The 20,015-nt window shown below is 41.2% G+C and overlaps 2 protein-coding genes across 2 annotated transcripts in view; one reads left to right on the forward strand and one right to left on the reverse strand.

Moving 5' to 3' along the window:
- Positions 1 to 20,015, reverse strand: part of LOC134296528 (uncharacterized) — a 334,978-nt gene that overhangs the window by 296,498 nt on the left and 18,465 nt on the right. The window lies entirely within an intron of this gene.
- The window catches only part of cfp (complement factor properdin), a 33,311-nt gene continuing 25,683 nt past the window's right edge, over positions 12,388 to 20,015 (forward strand). The window contains exons 1-3 of the mRNA XM_008103549.3: positions 12,388 to 12,593; positions 16,991 to 17,141; positions 19,135 to 19,301. Coding sequence (XP_008101756.1) covers positions 12,515 to 12,593; positions 16,991 to 17,141; positions 19,135 to 19,301 — 397 coding nt within the window. The 5' untranslated portion in view covers positions 12,388 to 12,514. The remainder of the gene's footprint in view (positions 12,594 to 16,990; positions 17,142 to 19,134; positions 19,302 to 20,015) is intronic.

The following is a 20,015-nucleotide window of genomic DNA, read 5'->3' on the forward strand; positions in this document are numbered from 1 at the left end:
TTTAGGACAACCTGAACCACATTTTGCTATAATTTTTCAATGACTATTTCATATAGTCCCAACCAATTCAACAATTCAATATAAATACTGTAAATAAATAAATAAATAAATAAATAAACATAGTGTGTGGCAACCACAGAAACGAAGTAGAACTACAACTTTCAAAGTAAGTTCCTCACAATTAAATAGATAATAACACTTTCCAACTAAGAACAGAAAAAAAAATCAAATGTTATTACGTAGTGTTGTTAAGGAGGAAGAACACAAAGCCAAGAGAGGTTGCAGCAGTGGGCTTTTGCCTGAGCAGACTGGGAAGGACAAGACTCTGCCTCTTCCTTTCTGCTTCTGCTGAGTTAATAGAGTGCAAATTACCTCTTCAGGAGCCCGCAGTAGTGCAGTGGATTAAACCCTTGTGCTGGCAGGATTGATGACTTGAAGGTTGGGTTGCTGACCTAAAGGTTGCTGGTTCAAATCCAACCCAGGGAGAGCGCATATGAGCTCCCTCTATCAGCTCCACCTCTATGCAGGGACATGAGAGAAGCCTCCCACAAGGATGGTAAAAACATCAAAACATCAAGTGTCCCCTGGGCAACGTCCTTGCAGACAGCCAATTCTGTCACACCGGAAGCAACTTGTATTTTCTCAAGTTGCTCTTAACACGAAAAAAACCCTCTTCAATTGAAACAAATTCAATTGTTTGCAGAAATCAGAGTCAGTGGAGAAAAGGGAAACAAGGACACTTTAAAAATAGCTGAAAACATAGTATGACAAAAGATTCATTGATACTGTTCTTGCCAAGCTTGGATAATGGGAGGATATGGTATAATTTGGCTCCTTAATGAGTGCAGGATAGCCATGCCTCCTTATGACCAGTGGATCCCAGTTGGAAGAAACGAGATAAGTTTGCACCATGGAATGAACCATGTTGCAAGGAGGAATGGATCGTGATGGCAACAGGACAGAATTCTGAGTTGTCTAGGCAGCAGGATTGGGAGATCACAATCTTAAATGTTTCCCCAAATGACAACAGATTACAGATTGACAAATACAGGCTCGGGACTCTAACATCATCACCTTTTTTCACCTGTATGAGTTTTAACATCTTTGCACAATGAAGATGCAAGTGAAGTTTTGAAAGGTTGCATAATGTGTTTTATGCTTTGGAATTGGTCAAATAAAGATTGTGCTGTTTTGTGGATTTTGGATTCCATTGTACAGTCCAGCTGGTTGTTTGTCCAATGACAATTCCAGGTACTTCACCCTTTGGCAACATGCATCACTTCAATCTGTCCACCTCCATCTGCCGGAGAATCAAACTCTACCGCATTCCTTGGCAGGGCAGGACAAGCCAGTCTGCATCACAAAAAAGAAAAGAAAAGAAAAGACATTGATCAAACTAGTGAAGAGTGACAAGGAATAATCCAAGGAAGAGTGACAAGCAATAATCATGAAATACCATGAGAGAAGAAGAATACACACACACCTATATAGTCGTAATTTTGGAAAAAATACCAATCAAATCTGCTGTCTGAGGCAAAATGACAAGATATATAGTAACTAATATGCACTGCTTTGAAATATGGAACAGAAAATCTCACAAATATCTTGCTCCCCACAGTTGAAAGCATAACCTCCAATTGTGATTTTCTGTAGATATCCTGCATTATAATAATAACATTATAATAACAACAACAATAATAATAATAACAACACTTTCTTTTCCACCCTTCTCCCCGAGGGGACTCAGAGTGGATTACAGCGTATGAACAGACACAGGCAAACATTCAATGTTACAAAGAAATACAATGAGACACAAATATACAGACAAAGGCAAAGGCTTCTGCTTTCACTTCTGGCTCTGGAGGTGATGCTCATCTCTGACTCTTCTCTGTTTTCAAGCCGAGGCACCTGCGTTGTCCATAGACACCTCCTGGTTGTCCGTTTGAGGTCAATTTGGAATGATGGGAGCCCTGAGCTAATGTCAAGTAACCAGGAGAAGTGCGACTAATACAAAAGGTCGAGGAATATACTTATGATTATGATGGAGTTCAAAATGAGTTCAAAGTGCAAAAGAGGAAAGGTAGAATCTTTCACTTCTCAGTATGTTCAAGCAAAAGGAAACTGCTGCAGCCTCACCTAACTTGTCTGTTCTTCTTCTAAAATAATGTTTGCTATCTTGACCACATTGTGATGTCATTTGGCCATATTTGTCCTGCTTCTTAATGTTGAAGAATATGTGATAGTTGATGAGTTGTGAAATGTTGATAAGTATGTGATAGTTTAAATACAAATCATGACAATAATTCACTGTCTGCTATCTAGGGAGGACATTTTCCTCTAGGACCCAAATTTTATCATTCCAGACCATGAGACACTGAAGACAGTGCATGTCTAGAAGTCTTATATTACCTTTGTTTGTCTTCCCTCGATCGTTTGGCCTGCCCCTTTTCTTTGGCTGCGTAAACTATATCTCTAAACAACACTTGACTGAAATTTGAAATTACTGCAATGCTATGAATTTGGGAGCTGAAGGAAAAATTCATTGGGGGAGTAGAATCCATATCTCGAGGACAATGTCTCATTTCTCCCCTCCCCCCATCGTTACATCCCTGCTAATAATAATAATAATAATAATAATAATAATAATAATAATAATAATAATCAAAAATAATGATGATGCAAAAGGCCACCCTACTGGGATCTGCACGCATCATCCAAAAATACATCACACAGTCCTAAACACTTGGGAAGTGTTCGACTTGTGATTTTGTGATATGAAATCCAGCATATCTATCTTGTTTGCTGTGTCATAATAAAATAATAATAATAATAATAATAATAATAATAATAATAATAATAATAATACACTTTATTTATATTCCGCTTTATCTTCTCGGAGGAACTCAGAGCGGATTACAGAATACACATATAAGGCAAATATTCAATGCCTATTACATAGTGAACAATGATACAGTAGAGTCTCACTTATCCAACACTCGCTTATCCAATGTTCTGGATTATCCAATGCATTTTTGTAGTCAATGTTTTCAATGCATCGTGATATTTTGGTGCTAAATTCGTAAATACAGTAATTACTTCATAGCATTACTGTGTACTGAACTACTTTTTCTGTCAAATTTGTTGTATAACATGATGTTTTGGTGCTGAATTTGTAAAATCATAACCTAATTTGATGTTTAATAGGCTTTTCCTTAATCCCTCCTTATTATCCAACATATTCGCTTATCCAATGTTCTGCCGGCCCATTTATGTTGGATAAGTGAGACTCTACTGTAATACACAAATAAAGGTTTTCCCTTTTTTTCATCTCCGGCATCTAGAGGCGATGCTCAACTCTGGCCATGGGGAGGTGCTCTTGTTCCTTTTTTTTATATTGAGGAGCCTATTCTCTGATCATGTTGCCAGCATGTCTGCATGGGGTGCTTTTTTACCTTAGCTTTGAGGCGGTTCCTATTGATCTACTCGCATTGCATGATTTTAAACTGCTAGGTTGGCAGAAGCTAGGGCTGACAGTTGGGAGCTCACCCTTACTTCTGGTTGGCAGATTTCCTGCAGCTAGCAGTTTAACCCGCTGCGCTATCGCTGCCCCTTTTTGAAGCTGCTAGAAGCTGCTAGGATCTGTTTTGATGTGGATGAACACAGACCAAAAAGAGATTAAGGTAAATAAAACTCGAACAGGTACAGGAATGGAGGAGAGGACAGGAAAGGTACTCCCAGGTTACAAAACAGAGCTTCTACTTATACTTTCCCCATTCCCTACTAGACAGGGAGATGAAAGCCTTGCTTGTCCTCTTAACACGCTAGACAGTAATAAAGTGAGGGTTTTTTTGTTAAGTCACAAAAGGTGCATCTATACTGTAAAATGAATGCAGTTTGACACAACTAACTTCCATGGCAATTTGTTGTGGAATCCTAGAAGTTGCAGTTTGGTGAGGCACCAGCAACCTGTGGCAGGCGAGATTAAAGCGCTTGTAAAACTATACTTCCCAGAATTCCATAGCATTGAACCCTAGCTGTTAAAGTGGTGCTAATCTGCATCCATTCTACAATGTTGACGCAACCAAAGAGGTTGAGGAGGAAAACTATGCAGGGCCAGGTAAAAGGCACAATGGCAACCTTTTGTCTCACTGCTGCGGCACTCTTCAAAGTAAAGTAATGCTATTTCCAGGTAAGAACTGCCAGGGTTTCCATTAGTACATTAATACAGTTTTTGCTTTGAGGTCTTATGCAAATAAGGAACCGGGAGATGAATGAGCAATGTCAGCATGGCTAGCGGTAACTCTTATTTGCTTTAGGAGGGAAACTACCACTGCTTGTTTTTCTTTTTTTACAGAAAACAGCTGCTGCCAATGGTTTAGGACAGAACATGTGCTTGTGTAGTGTAAATCTACTCATGCAGCTACATGTTGGTTAGGCTACACCACCCTCCTGTTGAATATTGACCCTCTGCAACCAATTGTGAATGACGGTGAGATCCTTATTTATTTGTCCAGAAGCAAAAATGGGAACACACAGAGCTATTTCTGTGACACCAGTGAACAAAGTGGGACATTGAAGCCACTGACAAAGAGTTACGTTCTGCCCAAGAATGTGCAACTGGGAGTTATAGTTTAGCAAGGTCTTTAGTCTTCTCTTTCAGTGAGTGCTGGTGAGGTTATGTGATTTCAGTTTCCGCAGGAAGCACAGGTTTGGAGCCCAGCGTGTCAAGTTTCCCAGAAGGCCAGAGAGATACAGACAGGTTGAAAGCAAAACCAAAGGCCAGTAAGGATGTCAGCAGAGACAGCACTCCAAAAAAATGACATTCCGCAATTGTGAATAAGTAAAGGTAAAGATTTTTCCCTGACATTAAGTCTAGCTAAGTCTGACTCTGGGGGTTGGTGCTCATCTCCCATCTCTAAGCCAAAGAGCATTGTCCATAGATGCCTCCTAGGTCATGTGGCCTGCAAGACTGCATGGAGTGCCATTACCTTCCTGCCGGAGCAGTAGCTATTGATCTACTCACATTTGCATGTTTTCGAACTGCTAGGTTGGCAGAACCTGGGGCTAACAGCGGGAGCTCACCCTACTCCCCAGAGTTGAACCGCTGATCTTTCGGTCAGCAAGTTCAGCAACTCAGTGGTTTAATCTGCTGCACCATTGGGGGCTCCAGATTGCGGGCTGTGGCGCAGGCTGGAGAGCAAGCCAGCTGCAACCACCTGCAATGAATCACTCTGACGAGGAGGTCATGAGTTCGAGGCCCGCTCGGAGCCTATGTTTGTCTTGTCTTTGTTCTATGTTAAAAAGGCATTGAATGTTTGCCTATATGTGTAATGTGATCCGCCCTGAGTCCCCTTCGGGGTGAGAAGGGCGGAATATAAATGCTGTAAATAAATAAATAAATAAAAAATACATAGACATATTTATTGCATATTGACAGCTATTCAAGTATACCAGGCTAGCTCCTGATTGGTCCAGGAAGTGTCCAGAGAGGAACTGGTCCCTGGTTGGTCCAGAGCTTTATCTGACGTCATCACTGGTTTGTCTTTGCTGTGGCGGGAAACTTTAATAAACTGTCATTGGATTATTTTGAAGAGTGTGCCCATTTATTGATCTGCCCATGAGAGGGACATGATTGGAAAGAAATGCAGTGGGGCAAATGATAATGGGCTGAAAGGGGTCTTGATCTCTCAGCTCCAATTAATACAATGGTACCAGTCCAGATCAATTTTTTTATTTATCGTGTCAGGATTGAGCTGAGGGTACAGTTGTAATGTATTTAAAACACAAAGTTAAAAACTTGGCATTATACTAAATGTCCTTTGACCAGTAGCTGGCCACTTGGAGTGCCTCTGGTGTTGCTATGAGAAGGTCCTCCCTTGTGTATGTGACAGGGCTCAGGCTACATTGTAATAGGTGGTCTGTGATTTGGTCTTCTCCGCACTCTCATGTTGTGGACTCCACTTTGTTGTCCCATTTCTTGAAGTTGGCTCTGCATCTCGTGGTGCCAGAGCACAGTCTGTTCAGCGCCTTCCAAGTTGCCCAGACTTCTGTGTGTCCAGGAGGTAGTCTCTCATTTGTTATCAGCCATGGGTTGAGGTTCCGGGTTTTAGCCTGTCACTTTTGGCCTGTTGCTTGCTGAGATGTTCCTGCAAGTATCTCTGTAGACCTTAGAAAACTATTTCTTGGCATGCTGGTTGCTATAAGAACAGGGGATGGGCTGGAGATGTCACTGCCTTGGTCCTTTCATTATTGGCTGCTACTTCCCGGTGGATGTCAGTGGTGCAATACAGGCTAAACAGTATAATTTCTCCAGTGATGTGGGATGTAGACATACTATGACAGTGCGGCATGTCTCATTAAGAGCCACATCCACTGTTTTAACGTGGTGAGATATCCAGTTCAATAATAGTGTGCTTTAGGATGTTGGCCATCTCAGTGAGGGCCCAGGGATGAATCTGGTTTGATGACATAGAGGAAGAAGTGTTCCCAGGAATGAATCTAACCATATCAGAGAAAACGAACAAAAAAGACCAAAAGATTCTTCCATAAACCCATTGTGTGTCCCCTGAGTTTTCCCAGAGCATTGTGAGAGGATTATGATAATTGGAGCATTACATCCTACGGTCCGAGGTGTGGTGTGGCCATATGTCAGGGTAATTCATGAAAAGGTTACTACAGGACAAAAGCCAATGCAGGCTTGCTGTATGTCCCAATGGAGCCGTGTCTCATAATGCATAATTTTGGGGTCTAATTTTCCATAACACCAAACGACAACTCCTAGGATTCCATAGCATTGAGCCATGGCAGTAAAAGTGGAGTCAAACTGTATTGATGATACAGTGTAGATGCAACCCAGACGACTAGAATCTTGTGGCCCAGTCCCAGCTAAAGGAAATCAATTGGGTCATCTATTGAATGGGGAATCAACACATAAATAAATCCAATGAGGTCATGAAGTGGATCAACCTGAGGAATGTCTTCTCAAGCAGCCATGGACTGAATGTATCCATGGCACAAGAGCCAAAAACATACAATCTCATGGGTAAGGGAACATCCACAAAGACTTGTCAGGAAAGGAATTTGGCCAGGGGAGGGGATAATAGTTTCATCTCCTTAGTCATTAATAATCTTACACCTAACTCAAGGGGAGAGAACATATAGCTTTGCAGATATTGTTAGACTGCAACTCCCATCATTCTTTATCATTGGCTGCGTTGTCTAAGGTTATTGGCATTGTCATCCAGAGTCATATTGAAGGCTGCCTATTTCTCATATGGAACTTTGGTCATTATTATATCCAGTTGACTTTAACAATACTGTACAGGAGACTAAATCTTAACACACCCCCACCCCTGCAATGATAAAATGTCCTTTTGTCATTTCCCCCCTCGCTTTTGGGAGTTTTTCACCAGAAAGCTTTGTTTGCTTTCTTTGGGTTGAACTTCCCCTCCTCCCTTTGCTTTCAGTTCTAAAGAAAAAGGTTGAATTTCTGCCCTGTTTGCTATAAACAGCAGCACTTGTAAATGACATTAGATATTTTCCCTCTTAATTTAGATGAGTATCTTGGTTTGCTTTCCCAGAAGCAGTTGCTTGCGCAAGATGGGAAATGAAAGGCCAGAAAAAGCCACTTCTCCAAATGCCAGGTGGTTCAGCTTATGTTAGTCTTAACCCTCTTTTCCCTGAATTAGAGGCCGTTAAGAAATACATTAATTATATTGTCCTTCTTGCTGTGTGTGTGTGTTTTTTTAATGCAATACTTACTAGTTCCCCTGGCAAGACACAAAACAAAATGCAAAAGAAAAATCTAACCCCCATTCCAGCCATGGTAAAAGCTAAGCAGAAGATAGAAGCAGTGCAAAACTACTGTTAGAAAATCAACTCACTAGAGATGTGGTTTGGAGAAGTTCTGTGAATATTGTAGACTGCTAAAGAAACCAATAAATGGGTCCTAGAGCAAATCAAGCCTAACTCTCCATAGAAATCAAAAAGATTAAACTGAGGCCATATTGAGAGGAGAGATGACTCACTAGAAAAGACAACAATCCCCGATAAAGTAAAAGGCAGTAGAAAAAGAGAAAGACTGCATTTCATGTATATAGACAATCGGGAAAGCAATGGCTCTGGGTCTACAAGACCTAAGCAGAGCTGTTCATAACATGATTTAACACAATTTTGTTCAAACCTGATATTGAGGATATAGCACACAAATTATTTGATTGTAAATTGTATCAGAAGGTGAGAGACTTGTACCTTGGTTCATATATCAAATGGACAATTCATTGGGAATTCCACATCAGAGCAACGTATTTTATGCGTGGCCAAGACCTAAAAATAATATATAAACAGCTCTGTTTTTAAGCAAAGCAATAGGTCTGAGAACTATATATGTGGGGCTGATTGGGGTAAATTGTAGGGGTGATATGGAAACGTGATGTATATATTCAATTTTATCATATTTATCTACTGTATTTTTATAAGTGTTTTATTAAACTTACTATATGGTGTGTAGGCATGTTTTATCAAGCCTATTTGATACTGTGATATGGCCTAAGGGTTAATCAATAAATTTACTACACAATTTTTGTTCCTGGGTTATAAATGTCATTTCATAACTGGTTCTATCATAAAAATAGAGAAAAGGTTTATTAAACTGCAAAAACCTTGTTTTTCCAGGACACCCTGCAGCACATTTTGCTATAGTTTTGCAATGAATATCTCATAGTCTCAACCAATTCAACATAGTTTGTGACAGACACAAACACGAAGTTTCTGGAATATAACAAGTACTTTCAAAGTAAGTACCATGCAATTGAATAGGAAATAATACTTTCAAATCAGGAATAGAAAAAGTTTCAAATTTTGTTATATAGTGTAATAGGAAAATGTTGAGGTCTCTTATTCACAGACTCACTGGAAATTGTCTTGAAGACAGTAAACAACTAAGATTAAAATGCCGAGTAGTTATCAAGCCAGAATGAACCCAGGGTAGACTAGGATAGGGAACATAATCCGGGCACTATTTCTCAGAACGACATCAGTGTATGTGTTGGCTCATGACAGAGAAGACAAACACTGAGGATTGCTTTGGCATCCAATCACCCTGGATTGGTTCAGAAAGGACGGTGAGAGGTTCAACTAGACTGACAGGTTGGATTTGCAATGAGAATGCTTGTAATATGAACTCTGAACAGTTTGTGGCGCAAGACACAGTAGCACAGAGCTCTGTCAAGTGGGACTAAAATACTTATCTTCCCATTTCTTCCAAACCCCAATTTTTAGCTGCAGCCACCCCTTCCCAGTACAGCTATTGCTTTCCTAGGAGAGAAGGGTGGGAGGAGGAAAGGTGCTGTACTCAGATTTCTTCTTTCCATTGAACTTCTCTGAGAAGGCAACAACCATGTTGGGAGGAGATCGTTTGCCTCTCAAAGTTGGGATCTGGAAAGTGGGGGAAAACAGGTTGGATTTGGGCTGGATTTGGGTCATGCTGCCCCATGCTGTTCAGTTCTTTGTAAGATTGGGCTGAATTTGATGGCATATGGTGGTTCCCTTTTCTTTTCCATTGGCTCCCATACTACGATGCACAGCTATTTCCAGCAAGTAAGTATGGTAAAAGGGAAGGGGAAGTAAAAGAGAAGGGAAATTGTGCATGCTGCTGCAGTGGCAACTTGTGAGACTTTTTGTGTTGCATAGGGATCAACAGCTTATTTCCAAATGAATTAGATTATCAAGGATTCATCTAAATAGCTGTAGAGTACTCCATCCATCCAATCATAGAATAGGGAGCCCCTGATGGTGCAATGGGTTAAACCCTTGTGCCAGCAGGACTGCTGACTTGAAGGCTGGGTTGACGATCTGAAGGTTGCAGTTTGAATCCAATCCGGGGAGAGCATGGATGAGCTCCCTCTGTCAGCTCCAGCTCCATGTGGGGACATAAGCTAAGCCCTCCCACAAGGATAGAAAAACATTTTTTTAAAAAAAATCTGAGCATCCTCTGGGCAACGTCCTTGCAGACGGCCAATTCTCTCACACCAGAAGTAACTTGCAATTTCTCGAGTTGTTCCTGACACACACACACACACACACACACACGAAATCATAGAACAACAACATCTCAGAATTGAGGATCAATTAGTCCAATTACCCGCTATTTAGGAATAACAACTGCCCTGATCCAAAAACAGACCCATCCAACCTATGTTTAAAGACTGCCAAAGAAGAAGAATCTACCACCCTTTGAGACAGTTCATGCAACTGTTGAACAGATCTTACAATAAAGATGTTCTTTTTTGCTTGCAGTTTGAATCCACTTGCAGTTTGTATCTAATCTTTGAGCAACAGAAAGCAAGCTTGCTACATCTGCTATGTGACATCCTTTAAACAAGTTCATGTAAGACTCAACATGTAATACTCATGCCTACACTGTGCTCAGAGCTCTTTTCTATACACTGTGCATGTGTTTACACTGTACATTTCTTTATATGTTTGTATGAATCTCCCAACAGAAAAGGGAAACATTTTGTTTTGGATGACTTCAGAAGGCAAGACACAATTTAATGAGTTTATATGGCAGGAGGGTAGATTTTGGGTCCATGAACAGTGGAGCCAATTATATTAAAATCATTTCTCCACATTCACTGAAGTCCATGATGTAGGATTGCATGAAAGTGGAAGACCTGTGAACAAACCCTCCCACTATTTTTTATCTGAGAAAACATCACTCTAGAAGTCATTCAGTCATCTAGTGCAACTCTATAGTCAAGGATTTCCAAAGATTTGCATTGCAGGACCTACAAATGCCTAGATAAATTTTCTCTCTCTTGGTATCTCTAGATTCTCCAAAGCAGCTCTGTGGCCAGCTTGGATGGATATTCAAATCTGCAAAAGTGAACCCACAAATGTAGATGGCTAACTGTTGTATTGTCCTAGGTAAAAAAGGTAAAAAATTTTCCCCTGACGTTAAGTCCAGTCATGTCTGACTCTGGGGATTGGTGCTCATCTCCATTTCTAAGCTGAAGAGCCGGCGTTGTCCGTAGACACCTCTAAGGTCATGTGGCCAGCATGACTGCATGGAGCGCTGTTACCTTCCCGCCAGAGCAGTACCTATTGATCTACTCACATTGGCATGTTTTCGAACTGCTAGGTTGGCAGGAGCTGGAGCTAACAGCGGCCGCTCACGCTGCTCCCGGGGCTTGAACCTGGGACCTTTCGTTCTGCAGCTCAGTGCTTTAACACACTTTGACACCAGGGCTCCTTGTATTTTCCTACTACCAGTGAATTTAACTCCCGAGCTACTGACTGTTGATCAGTCAATAGCTCCAGATCAGTGGAGCAGTGAATGTACTCCAGGTTATCATTAACTTTACAGGAGCTAACCAAGTACTGAACCTATTTAAGCATGGAGTTTAGCACCTTGGAAAGCTTCTTTACAGCCCGGATAAGTAGCTTCACTATCCTAATGACATCTGAGCTACCAGATGCCCCTGCTGCAGATTTAATTTTCTGCTGACAACTCCCAACATGCATAGCCAGAATAGTCAATTATGGACATTACAGACCCAAAACATAAGGGGTGGCCACAAGTGTGCAGTTGGACATGAAGATTTTAATCTTATTGGTTAGTTCCAGCCGGAGCATAGTTGGTCTCCCTTTCTACATCCATGGATTTAATCCACCACGGCTTGAAAATATTCAGAGAAAACAACAAAAAAGAGCAAACCTTGCCATTTTAGATAACACCATTTTATTACATCATTGCATATTATGAGACCTGAGCCTCCCCAGCTTTTGGTATCCATGGAGGTCTGGAACTAAACCCCAGAGGATACCAAGTTCCCACTGTAGATGCACAGAACTAATAGGTTCAGTATGATGAATAGTTGGGTCTGCATTTCAGTGAACCTGCTCTTTTTCAAACTAACAATAAGATTCAGACCAAAACATACAGCAGGATGATATTGTACAGTTGAAAAGCAGTTAGGGCTAAAATTGGAAAAGATATGAGGGGAAATTAGACCTGTCTTTTGCATGCGTTCCGTTATTTTCACTATATGAGGAATATTAAGAACTACTAAGTCTCCTGTGGAGGAACTGTCACACTGACAGAGTATGTAAACAAAGAGGAGAGCATACTATATCTTTGTTTTTTTTTTGGTTTTTTTTAATGTCTTTTTTCGAAAGTCTGTGTGAGTTGATGTCTGATTGTGCTTTTCTGCAATTGGGAAACCTGCCTTTTAAATGTTTTCCAGCTGTTTTGCTCTTATCTCTGCAAGGCTTCCTTTAACCCTGCAAGACTTTAGTTTTTTACTATGTGAGACTTTGCCATTTCCAGTGTGTAGAGCTGCACACCAAGGGGGAAGCGGCAAAATCCAATGATGCCCCACCCGTGAAAAGCTGAGTCACCCGGAGTGTTCTAGATGGAGGAGTTGAGCTGGGACTTCCCCTCTCCCCTTCTCTTCAAAACCTTCCTACTCTTGGCCATTTCTGCCCAGTCTCTGCCTTTGCTTCAGAGGCTGCCATGGAGATTCCTCGGATGAGTCAATTCCCACTGTTTTTGCTGGTGGTTTGGGGATTTGGGGGTCTGGAAGCTCCTGCAGGTAAGGGGAACAGGGTGCTGGGAAAAAGAGGAAGGTTTATGTAATACAGTAGAGTCTCGCTTAACCAACCTTTACTTATCCAACATTCTGGATTATCCAATGCAGTCTGCCTTCTGCTCGGATCCACAGCTATTTCTCTAGGCAGCAAGGACTGAACTTTTTACAGATTTAACTTCCAACAATGTTGTTACTATAAGTTCATTTTCTGCAATTCTATCTTTATTTGTAGTCAATGTTTTTGTAGTCAATGTTTTCAATATATTGCGATGTTTTGGTGCTAAATTACTACATAATAAATACAGTAATTAATTACTACATAACGTTGCCATGTATTGAACTACTTTTTCTGTCAATTTATAGTAAAACATGATTTCTGGTACTTAATTTGTAAAATCATAATGTAATTTGACATTTAATAGACTTTTCCTTAAACCCTCCTTATTATCCAGCATTTTCGCTTATCCAGTGTTCTGCTGGCCTGTTTATGTTGAATAAGCGAGACTCTATTTAGAATTGCCACATTTTTCTGTGTGGTTACTTTTCTGCCTTTAGTGCAGGCAATAGAAGTGCCACACTGCAACTGGCTTGATTTCTGTTTGCTGATAGCTTTTAAAGGCAAATAAGCACAGGGACAAATTTTCTAAGCAGCAGTGATTCTCATATCCCATTGAATTGAGCTGCCACTTTTTAATTCCCATAGATAAAAGGTAAAGGTAAAGGTTTCCCCTGACGTTAAGTCCAGTTGTGACTGACTCTGGGGGTTGGTGCTCATCTCCATTTTTAAGCCAAAGAGCCGGCATTGTCCATAGACACCTCCAAGGTCATGTGGCTGGCATGACTGCATGGAGCGCTGCTACCTTCCCGCTGGAGCGGTACCTATTGATCTACTCACATTAGCATGTTTTCGAACTGCTAGGTTGGCAGGAGCTGGGGCTAACAGCAGACGCTCATTCCACTCCCGGGATTTGAACTTGGGACCTTTTGGTCCGCAAGTTCAGCAGCTCAGCGCTTTAACACACTGTGCCACCAGGGGCCCCAATTTCCATAGAGCTGCTGCAATTTCTTAGATCTGCATACCAAGCATGTTTACCATGAGGATTGTCTTCACCCCAGAACAGAGAATATTTATTTATTTACTACATTTATATCCCATCCTTCTCACCCTGAAGGGGGCTCAGAGTGGCTTACGGAATGCTTTCCCTGTTGGGTTTTTACCTCCTTACCAATGTTAAGCAGAGACCCCTCCACAGGAGAAGTTGAAGTAGTATTTAAGTTATTTGCAGAGGTTTTTTGGTAGCTTGTGCAACTGAAACTGCACAAGAGGCTTTGCAGTTTTAAAATCCAGCATGAAAGGTATTTGCATGCAATCTGAGGTGTCAGAGCTGAATATTGTGAAGGTCAACTATTATGTGATCAGAGATTCTCACGGGTGTAGAACGTATTTATTGCTGCTTTCTAATTTGCCCATTAGGAGAGCATGGGCTCTGATGTCTTTTCAGAAGAGACCTGCTGCTGTCAGGGAAGGCCAATGCAGAATGACCCCTTATAATGAAGGACATTTATTTCCAAATGTTACATGTCATTATTCCTATAACTCAAGAGACGTGACATGATTGTAGCAATTAGAGTTGTGCACTGGGACTTGGCAGATCCAGGTTGAACTCCCCACTCAGCCATGATATTCATGGAGTGACTTGGGCCCAGTAAGCATTTCACAAGAAAGCCTACCTTGCAAGATTGTTGCCAGGATAAAATGTAAAAGGAGGAGAGCAATGTAAGCCTTGAAATCATTGGAAGAAAGGAGGGATAAAAAAGTGTTTGGATAAGGGAAAAGGCTGAATGTCCCTTATCCAAAGTGCTTGGGATCAAAGGTGTTTTGGAATACCTCTATTTGCATATAGATATAGATATAGATATAGATATAGATATAGATATAGATGGGTTGCTGTGGATTTTCCGGGTTGTATGGCCATGTTCCAGAAGCATTCTCTCCTGACGTTTTGCCCACATCTATGGTAAGCATCCTCAGAGGTCGGAAACTAGGTAAGGGAGGTTTATATACCTGTGGAAGGTCCAGGGTGGAAGAAAGAACTCCTGTCTGTTGGAGGCAGGTGTGAATGTTGCAATTAATCACCCAGATTAGCCTGCCATAGATGTAGGCAAAAGTCAGGAGAGAATGCTTCTGGAACATAGTCATACAGCCCAGAAAACTCACATCAACCCAGTGAAAACATGGTTATACAGCCCAGAAAACTCACAGCAAACCATGAAAGCCTTTGACAACACACACACACAAACACACATATGATGGAACCCAAGTCTAACCATGAAATTTGTTTATGTTTCACATACATCTTTTACACATACCCTAAGGTAATTTTATACAATAAGGAAACGTTTGTGTTCAGTGAATAATGAGAGAGCCAAGGTGCCACTGTCTCAGCTACCCATATGGACAATTTTGGAGTATCTGGGGTTTCAGAATTCCAGATAAGGGATGCAACTTGTACTATACCACACTGATTTACAAAATTAGAAGTAAATAATATAGAGAGTATAGTACAGGGCACATAGGATCTGCAAGGAAATGTTTACAAAGAAAGAAAGAAAAAGTGCTCATTTTCTAGACATCCTAATGTTCTGGTAATGGTCTCAGATTGCTGAGCATGCTCAGATATTCTTGATGATTTTGGCAGAAGCTGGGATTTAAGGTTCCCTCCCAACTAAATGTTGTGCAGGAATTTACACATACAATATTGGCTTCCTCCCAAACCTCTCTTTGGCGCATGTATGGAGCATTTTTTATGTAGATAAGCCTGGTGGCACAGTGGGTTAAACTGCTGAGCTTCTGAAATTGCTGACTGAAATCCGGGGAGTGGGGTGTGCTCCTGCTGTTAGCTCCAGCTTTTGCCAACCTAGCAGTTCAAAAACATGCAAATTTGAGTAGATCAGTAGGTACTACTCTGGTGGGAAGGTAACGGCGCTCCATGCAGTCATGCTGGCCACATGATCTTGGAGGTGTCTACGGACAACGCCGGCTCTTTGGCTTAGTAATGGAAATGAGCACCAACCCCCAGAGTCAAACACGACTAGACTTAATGTCAGGGGAAAACCTTTACCTTTAACCTAAGGAATGGTGCTCACCTCTGTAAAGTGGAACACCCTCTGGCAAATAAATTTTCCTTTCCAAGAGAGATAATGTAACAAACTGTACAAAAAGAAACCATACAGAAGTTATTCCCCAAAGCGAGATGAAAGAGAAAGGGGTTTACCCATCTTCAAAAAGCCTGGAAAGAAGAAGCAGCATGCAAATTTCTTGATAGTTACTCTTATGGGACCGGGTTTGCTACTAAGAGGCCCTTGCTCTTGAGAAATGCCAATCTAACCTGACTATATAAGAATAGCTCTCCTCTATACTTGATCCTCACAAGAACAACTGTATTTGAGAAAGAAGGAAAGGGGGAAAGGAGGGACAGAGACTGGCCCAAAGTCATGCAGAGAGATTCATGGTTTGATGAGGATTCATTTTAGATTTCACAAATCTAAGGTCTTCCTCTGTATGTTACCTTTTTAACAACAATCTTGTGAAGTAAGTCAGACTGAGAATCAGAGAGAGGTAGGGATGGAGAAAAAGAAAGAGAGACCCAAACTCATGCAGTACATTTCATGTCTGGGTCGGAGAGCTTATTTTATTGTGTCAGAAGTGTCAGAAGTGGCTTGAGAACATACTGCAAGTTGCTTCTGGTGTGAGAGAAGCGGCCGTCTACAGAGATGTTGACAAGGAGATGCCCAGATGTGTTAGCTGGGAAGCTTCTCTCATGTCCCTGCAAGCTAGAGCTGATAGATCCGTTTCCTGGATTCGAACTGACAACTTTCAGGTCAGCAACCCAACCTTCAGGTCAGCAGTTCAGCTAGCACAAGGGTTTAACCCATTGTGCCACCGAAAAGCTTAACATGGATTTCCCAGTTCTCTGCCATAGACATACAGTGTGTTGCTTCAAAATGTACACATCTTTTGACAGCTAGTGGTAGCTATGGTGGTAATTTGCAGGCTACATATATTTATATTGAAAAATGCATGTTATAGTAATGATTTAATCAGTGTTTCAGATTCTATTTCAAATTACTGTTTTATGCCAGGTGTTCAAAATGCTCACTTTATCTAAGAATGTGAGCACTCGCTCTAAAGCTTCTCTTGTCATTTCACGATGTTTCTTTCCTATTGGAATTTTTAATCTTGTTAACTGTATATACAGTTTTTTGGGGGGAAATCCTCAAAATAAAACCAGTTCAAAGTTTCGGAAGGTGTATAACACATACACACTCAGAATACATTCAGAAGGGAATACTTGCCATTCTGTTAGTGGTTTTCTTTCAGTTGTTTGTGCTTTTTCCAGAGGCACAGGATGTTCACTGCTACGAAGCTTTTGATGAAGCCACAGGCTCTTGCCACAACCTCCTTGGTACCGGAGTAGCCACACAAGACTGCTGCCTGAATCATGCGTATGGGTTCCAGGCGGGAGATGGCGCACCTTGCCAATCTTGTCGGTAAGCTAAGTACAGATGTACTATGCGACCCACTATTGCTGTCTACCCAAGAACCTATCTCTATCTTGCCCGAGATCCCTAACCATCACCCATTAGTTGCCTCCTATGAATGTTTCACTCACTTTTTAAAAGTCACATCAACTGGAAGAGACGCTCTCAGTTTCGGCCGCCTGCTTTGGAGGCTGCTTAACTAAACGGCTGCTTTCTGGAAGAGGGACAATGATTAGCAGATTTTGAGGGTTGAAGTCCAAGAAAGTACAGTCCTTCTTCCACATTTCTAGTTCGGACTTTCATGAATCTGAATATTCACGGATGTGATTAAAATGCTCCCTAGGTATCTCTAGTTTTTTTTTATATCAGGAGCTACTTGAGAAACTGGTATCTGTAGTCATGCTGGAGGACATAGGTCCCATCTATACTGATCATTTAATGTAGTTCAACAAGTAAATCCCACAAAAAGCACCAGAAAGAAAGCCCTTGATGTTCAGCAGTTTCTATAATCACCATTCAGGCCTCAAACTCAAATAGGATTTTCTACGTAATCATTTGCACAGCAAAACCACTAACTTCAATGCTGATTTGAAACTGAATTAAATGGTCAGATGGGACCCTAGAGAATACCTCTCAAAGAATTTTTAGATCCACCAGTGCTATTCTGTAGTCACCTTCCAGTGGTAGTTGACCACTGAGTTTTTCTGAACGATGTAGAAATTCCTAGGACCCTTCCACACAGCCCTATATCCCAGAATATCAAGGCAGAACATCCCACAATATCTGCCTTGAACTGGGTTATCTGAGTCCACACTGCCATATATTCCAGTTCAAACCAGAAAATTTGGGATTTTATTCAGCTGTGTTGAAGGGGCCCTAGAGAGGTAAAATAATATTTTTTAGTCTTCAGTTTTTATCTTTCATGGGCGCCAATGCCCTTAACCCCAGAGAATGTGGAGGGCTGACTGTAATGTTTCGATTACCCTCTACTGCTGATATCAAATCTAGACTGCAATAATTTGAAGATCCTGCCTGTCAAGAAATACTAGCAATTAATTAAGTCCCCAGATTAGAATTAACTCACCAAAGGCAGTTGGAGACATAAAACAGAGGCAGATTTATTCATCCATGGCCATAGGAAGGAGACTTGTGGACTCATGCCCAAGATAACACCACTGTTTTGTTTTAACATTGTAACCATTGTTGCAAGTTTACTTGCTTCCATCTTCTCCTTGCTCACCCCTCACATCATCATCATATTAAAATCCTACTTTGTCTCTCTAAAAAAAGAGACCCAAAGTGGCTAACAACACTTGTTTCACAGCCAGCCTACTGAAGGAAACTGGAAAACTTGTATGTTTTGGTTATTCCTTATGAGAGCCTTTCCTGGTCATGGATTTTGGATTTTTGCCAATAGATTAGTATGGATTCCTTCTAACATTACACCTGTTGATGGGAATTGTTTCTTTTGTCTAATGCAATTGGAACTTGCACTTCCTTGATGTGCAAATATTTTTTGCAAGGTTTGTTTACCTGCAGGCCTAAATAGAATGAGGTTTTCATACCTTCTTATCTAGGCCTTGGGAAAAACACTTTACACAACTCCCAAAATATCTGGTAGCATGCAGTCCAAAAAGGTGTTTGACATGTAGGGAAGAAACTTGCAATAGATCATCTTTGTTCTCAGGGTTCTTACACAGTTTCCCAAAGTTCTCGGAAACATTGGGGCATTCTTTCTTTGGATTTCATACATTGTAATGGTGGTTTCCAAGGGCCCTAAATCTCTAAAGGAACCAGATTTCACCTGAATCTGGATTCTGACTTTAAGTCCATCTATAAGTCCAAGACTTTTAACAAGAATGGAGGACCTCTGAGTCTTGTTGCTGTCTTTCTTGTGGTATGGCAATCTTGGGGGAAATTATGATGACTTTGAGTAAGGGGGCCCAAATTTTCTTCCAGTCCACCTTTGACAATTCTTCCCCACCCTCAATGGTTTCCACAGATCAGCAAATTGGAGCCAATGGTCTGCTTGGGGCCCTTGTTCCGTGTCCTGCATGGAGGGGATCCAGCGGCGCAAACGGACCTGCTACGGGTGGAACAAAGGCACTTGTACGGAGGGCACGCACGAGTGGGAAGCACGGTCATGCACCCCACAGGACTGTTGTCCTGGTAAGTGCAACTACACCTTGCGCTTGTGTGTCTAGTTCTTTGCCCATAGAGGGAAGCCATGTGTAACAATGGTTACTGGGGAATTTGTGCATTTCAGTTACCAAACAACAACAACAACAACAACAACAACAACCAACTTCCTAAATCCCTGCACTGAAATCCCATTGGTTTCCATATCTTTGTTCAGAACCTGGTTTCTTTATGGCATCAGAGTTTGAAAGCCAGATGGATATTCTGTCAAGATGAGTACTGGATTAACTGCCAGTGCTGGGGCTTGGAAATAAAAAGTAACTTTCCCAAGCTTGGGGGTTATCCTATACCACTCCTCTAAAATAGGCTTCTCAGTTTTCTGTTTTTTTTTCTCTTCTAAAGCACCACATGAATTTCTTTCATATTCATCCTGTGCAAAGAAAGAAGGCGGTGAGATTTCTCTGTGATGCACAGATATTAGTCAATTGGTACATCCACAATAATTTGGAAAATTAACCTTGAAGAAAAATAGACGGGCAAGCTGAAATTGTCCCTAACTGAGAAGTGGGAGGATGAGATGCCCTGGATACACAATCCTATCTTATTTTATATAGATATTTTCTCTATGGCTCATCTAAATTCAAATTTATTGCCCACCTAAGTTACATATGTAACATTTTTCGGTGTTATGGGGAGAGATGCATTTCCTCCACAGTGCCAAAAACTGCCTCTATAGGAAGAGGG

Source organism: Anolis carolinensis, chromosome 2, assembly GCF_035594765.1.
Source record: "Anolis carolinensis isolate JA03-04 chromosome 2, rAnoCar3.1.pri, whole genome shotgun sequence".
In the NCBI taxonomy this organism is placed as follows: Eukaryota; Metazoa; Chordata; class Lepidosauria; order Squamata; family Dactyloidae; genus Anolis; species Anolis carolinensis.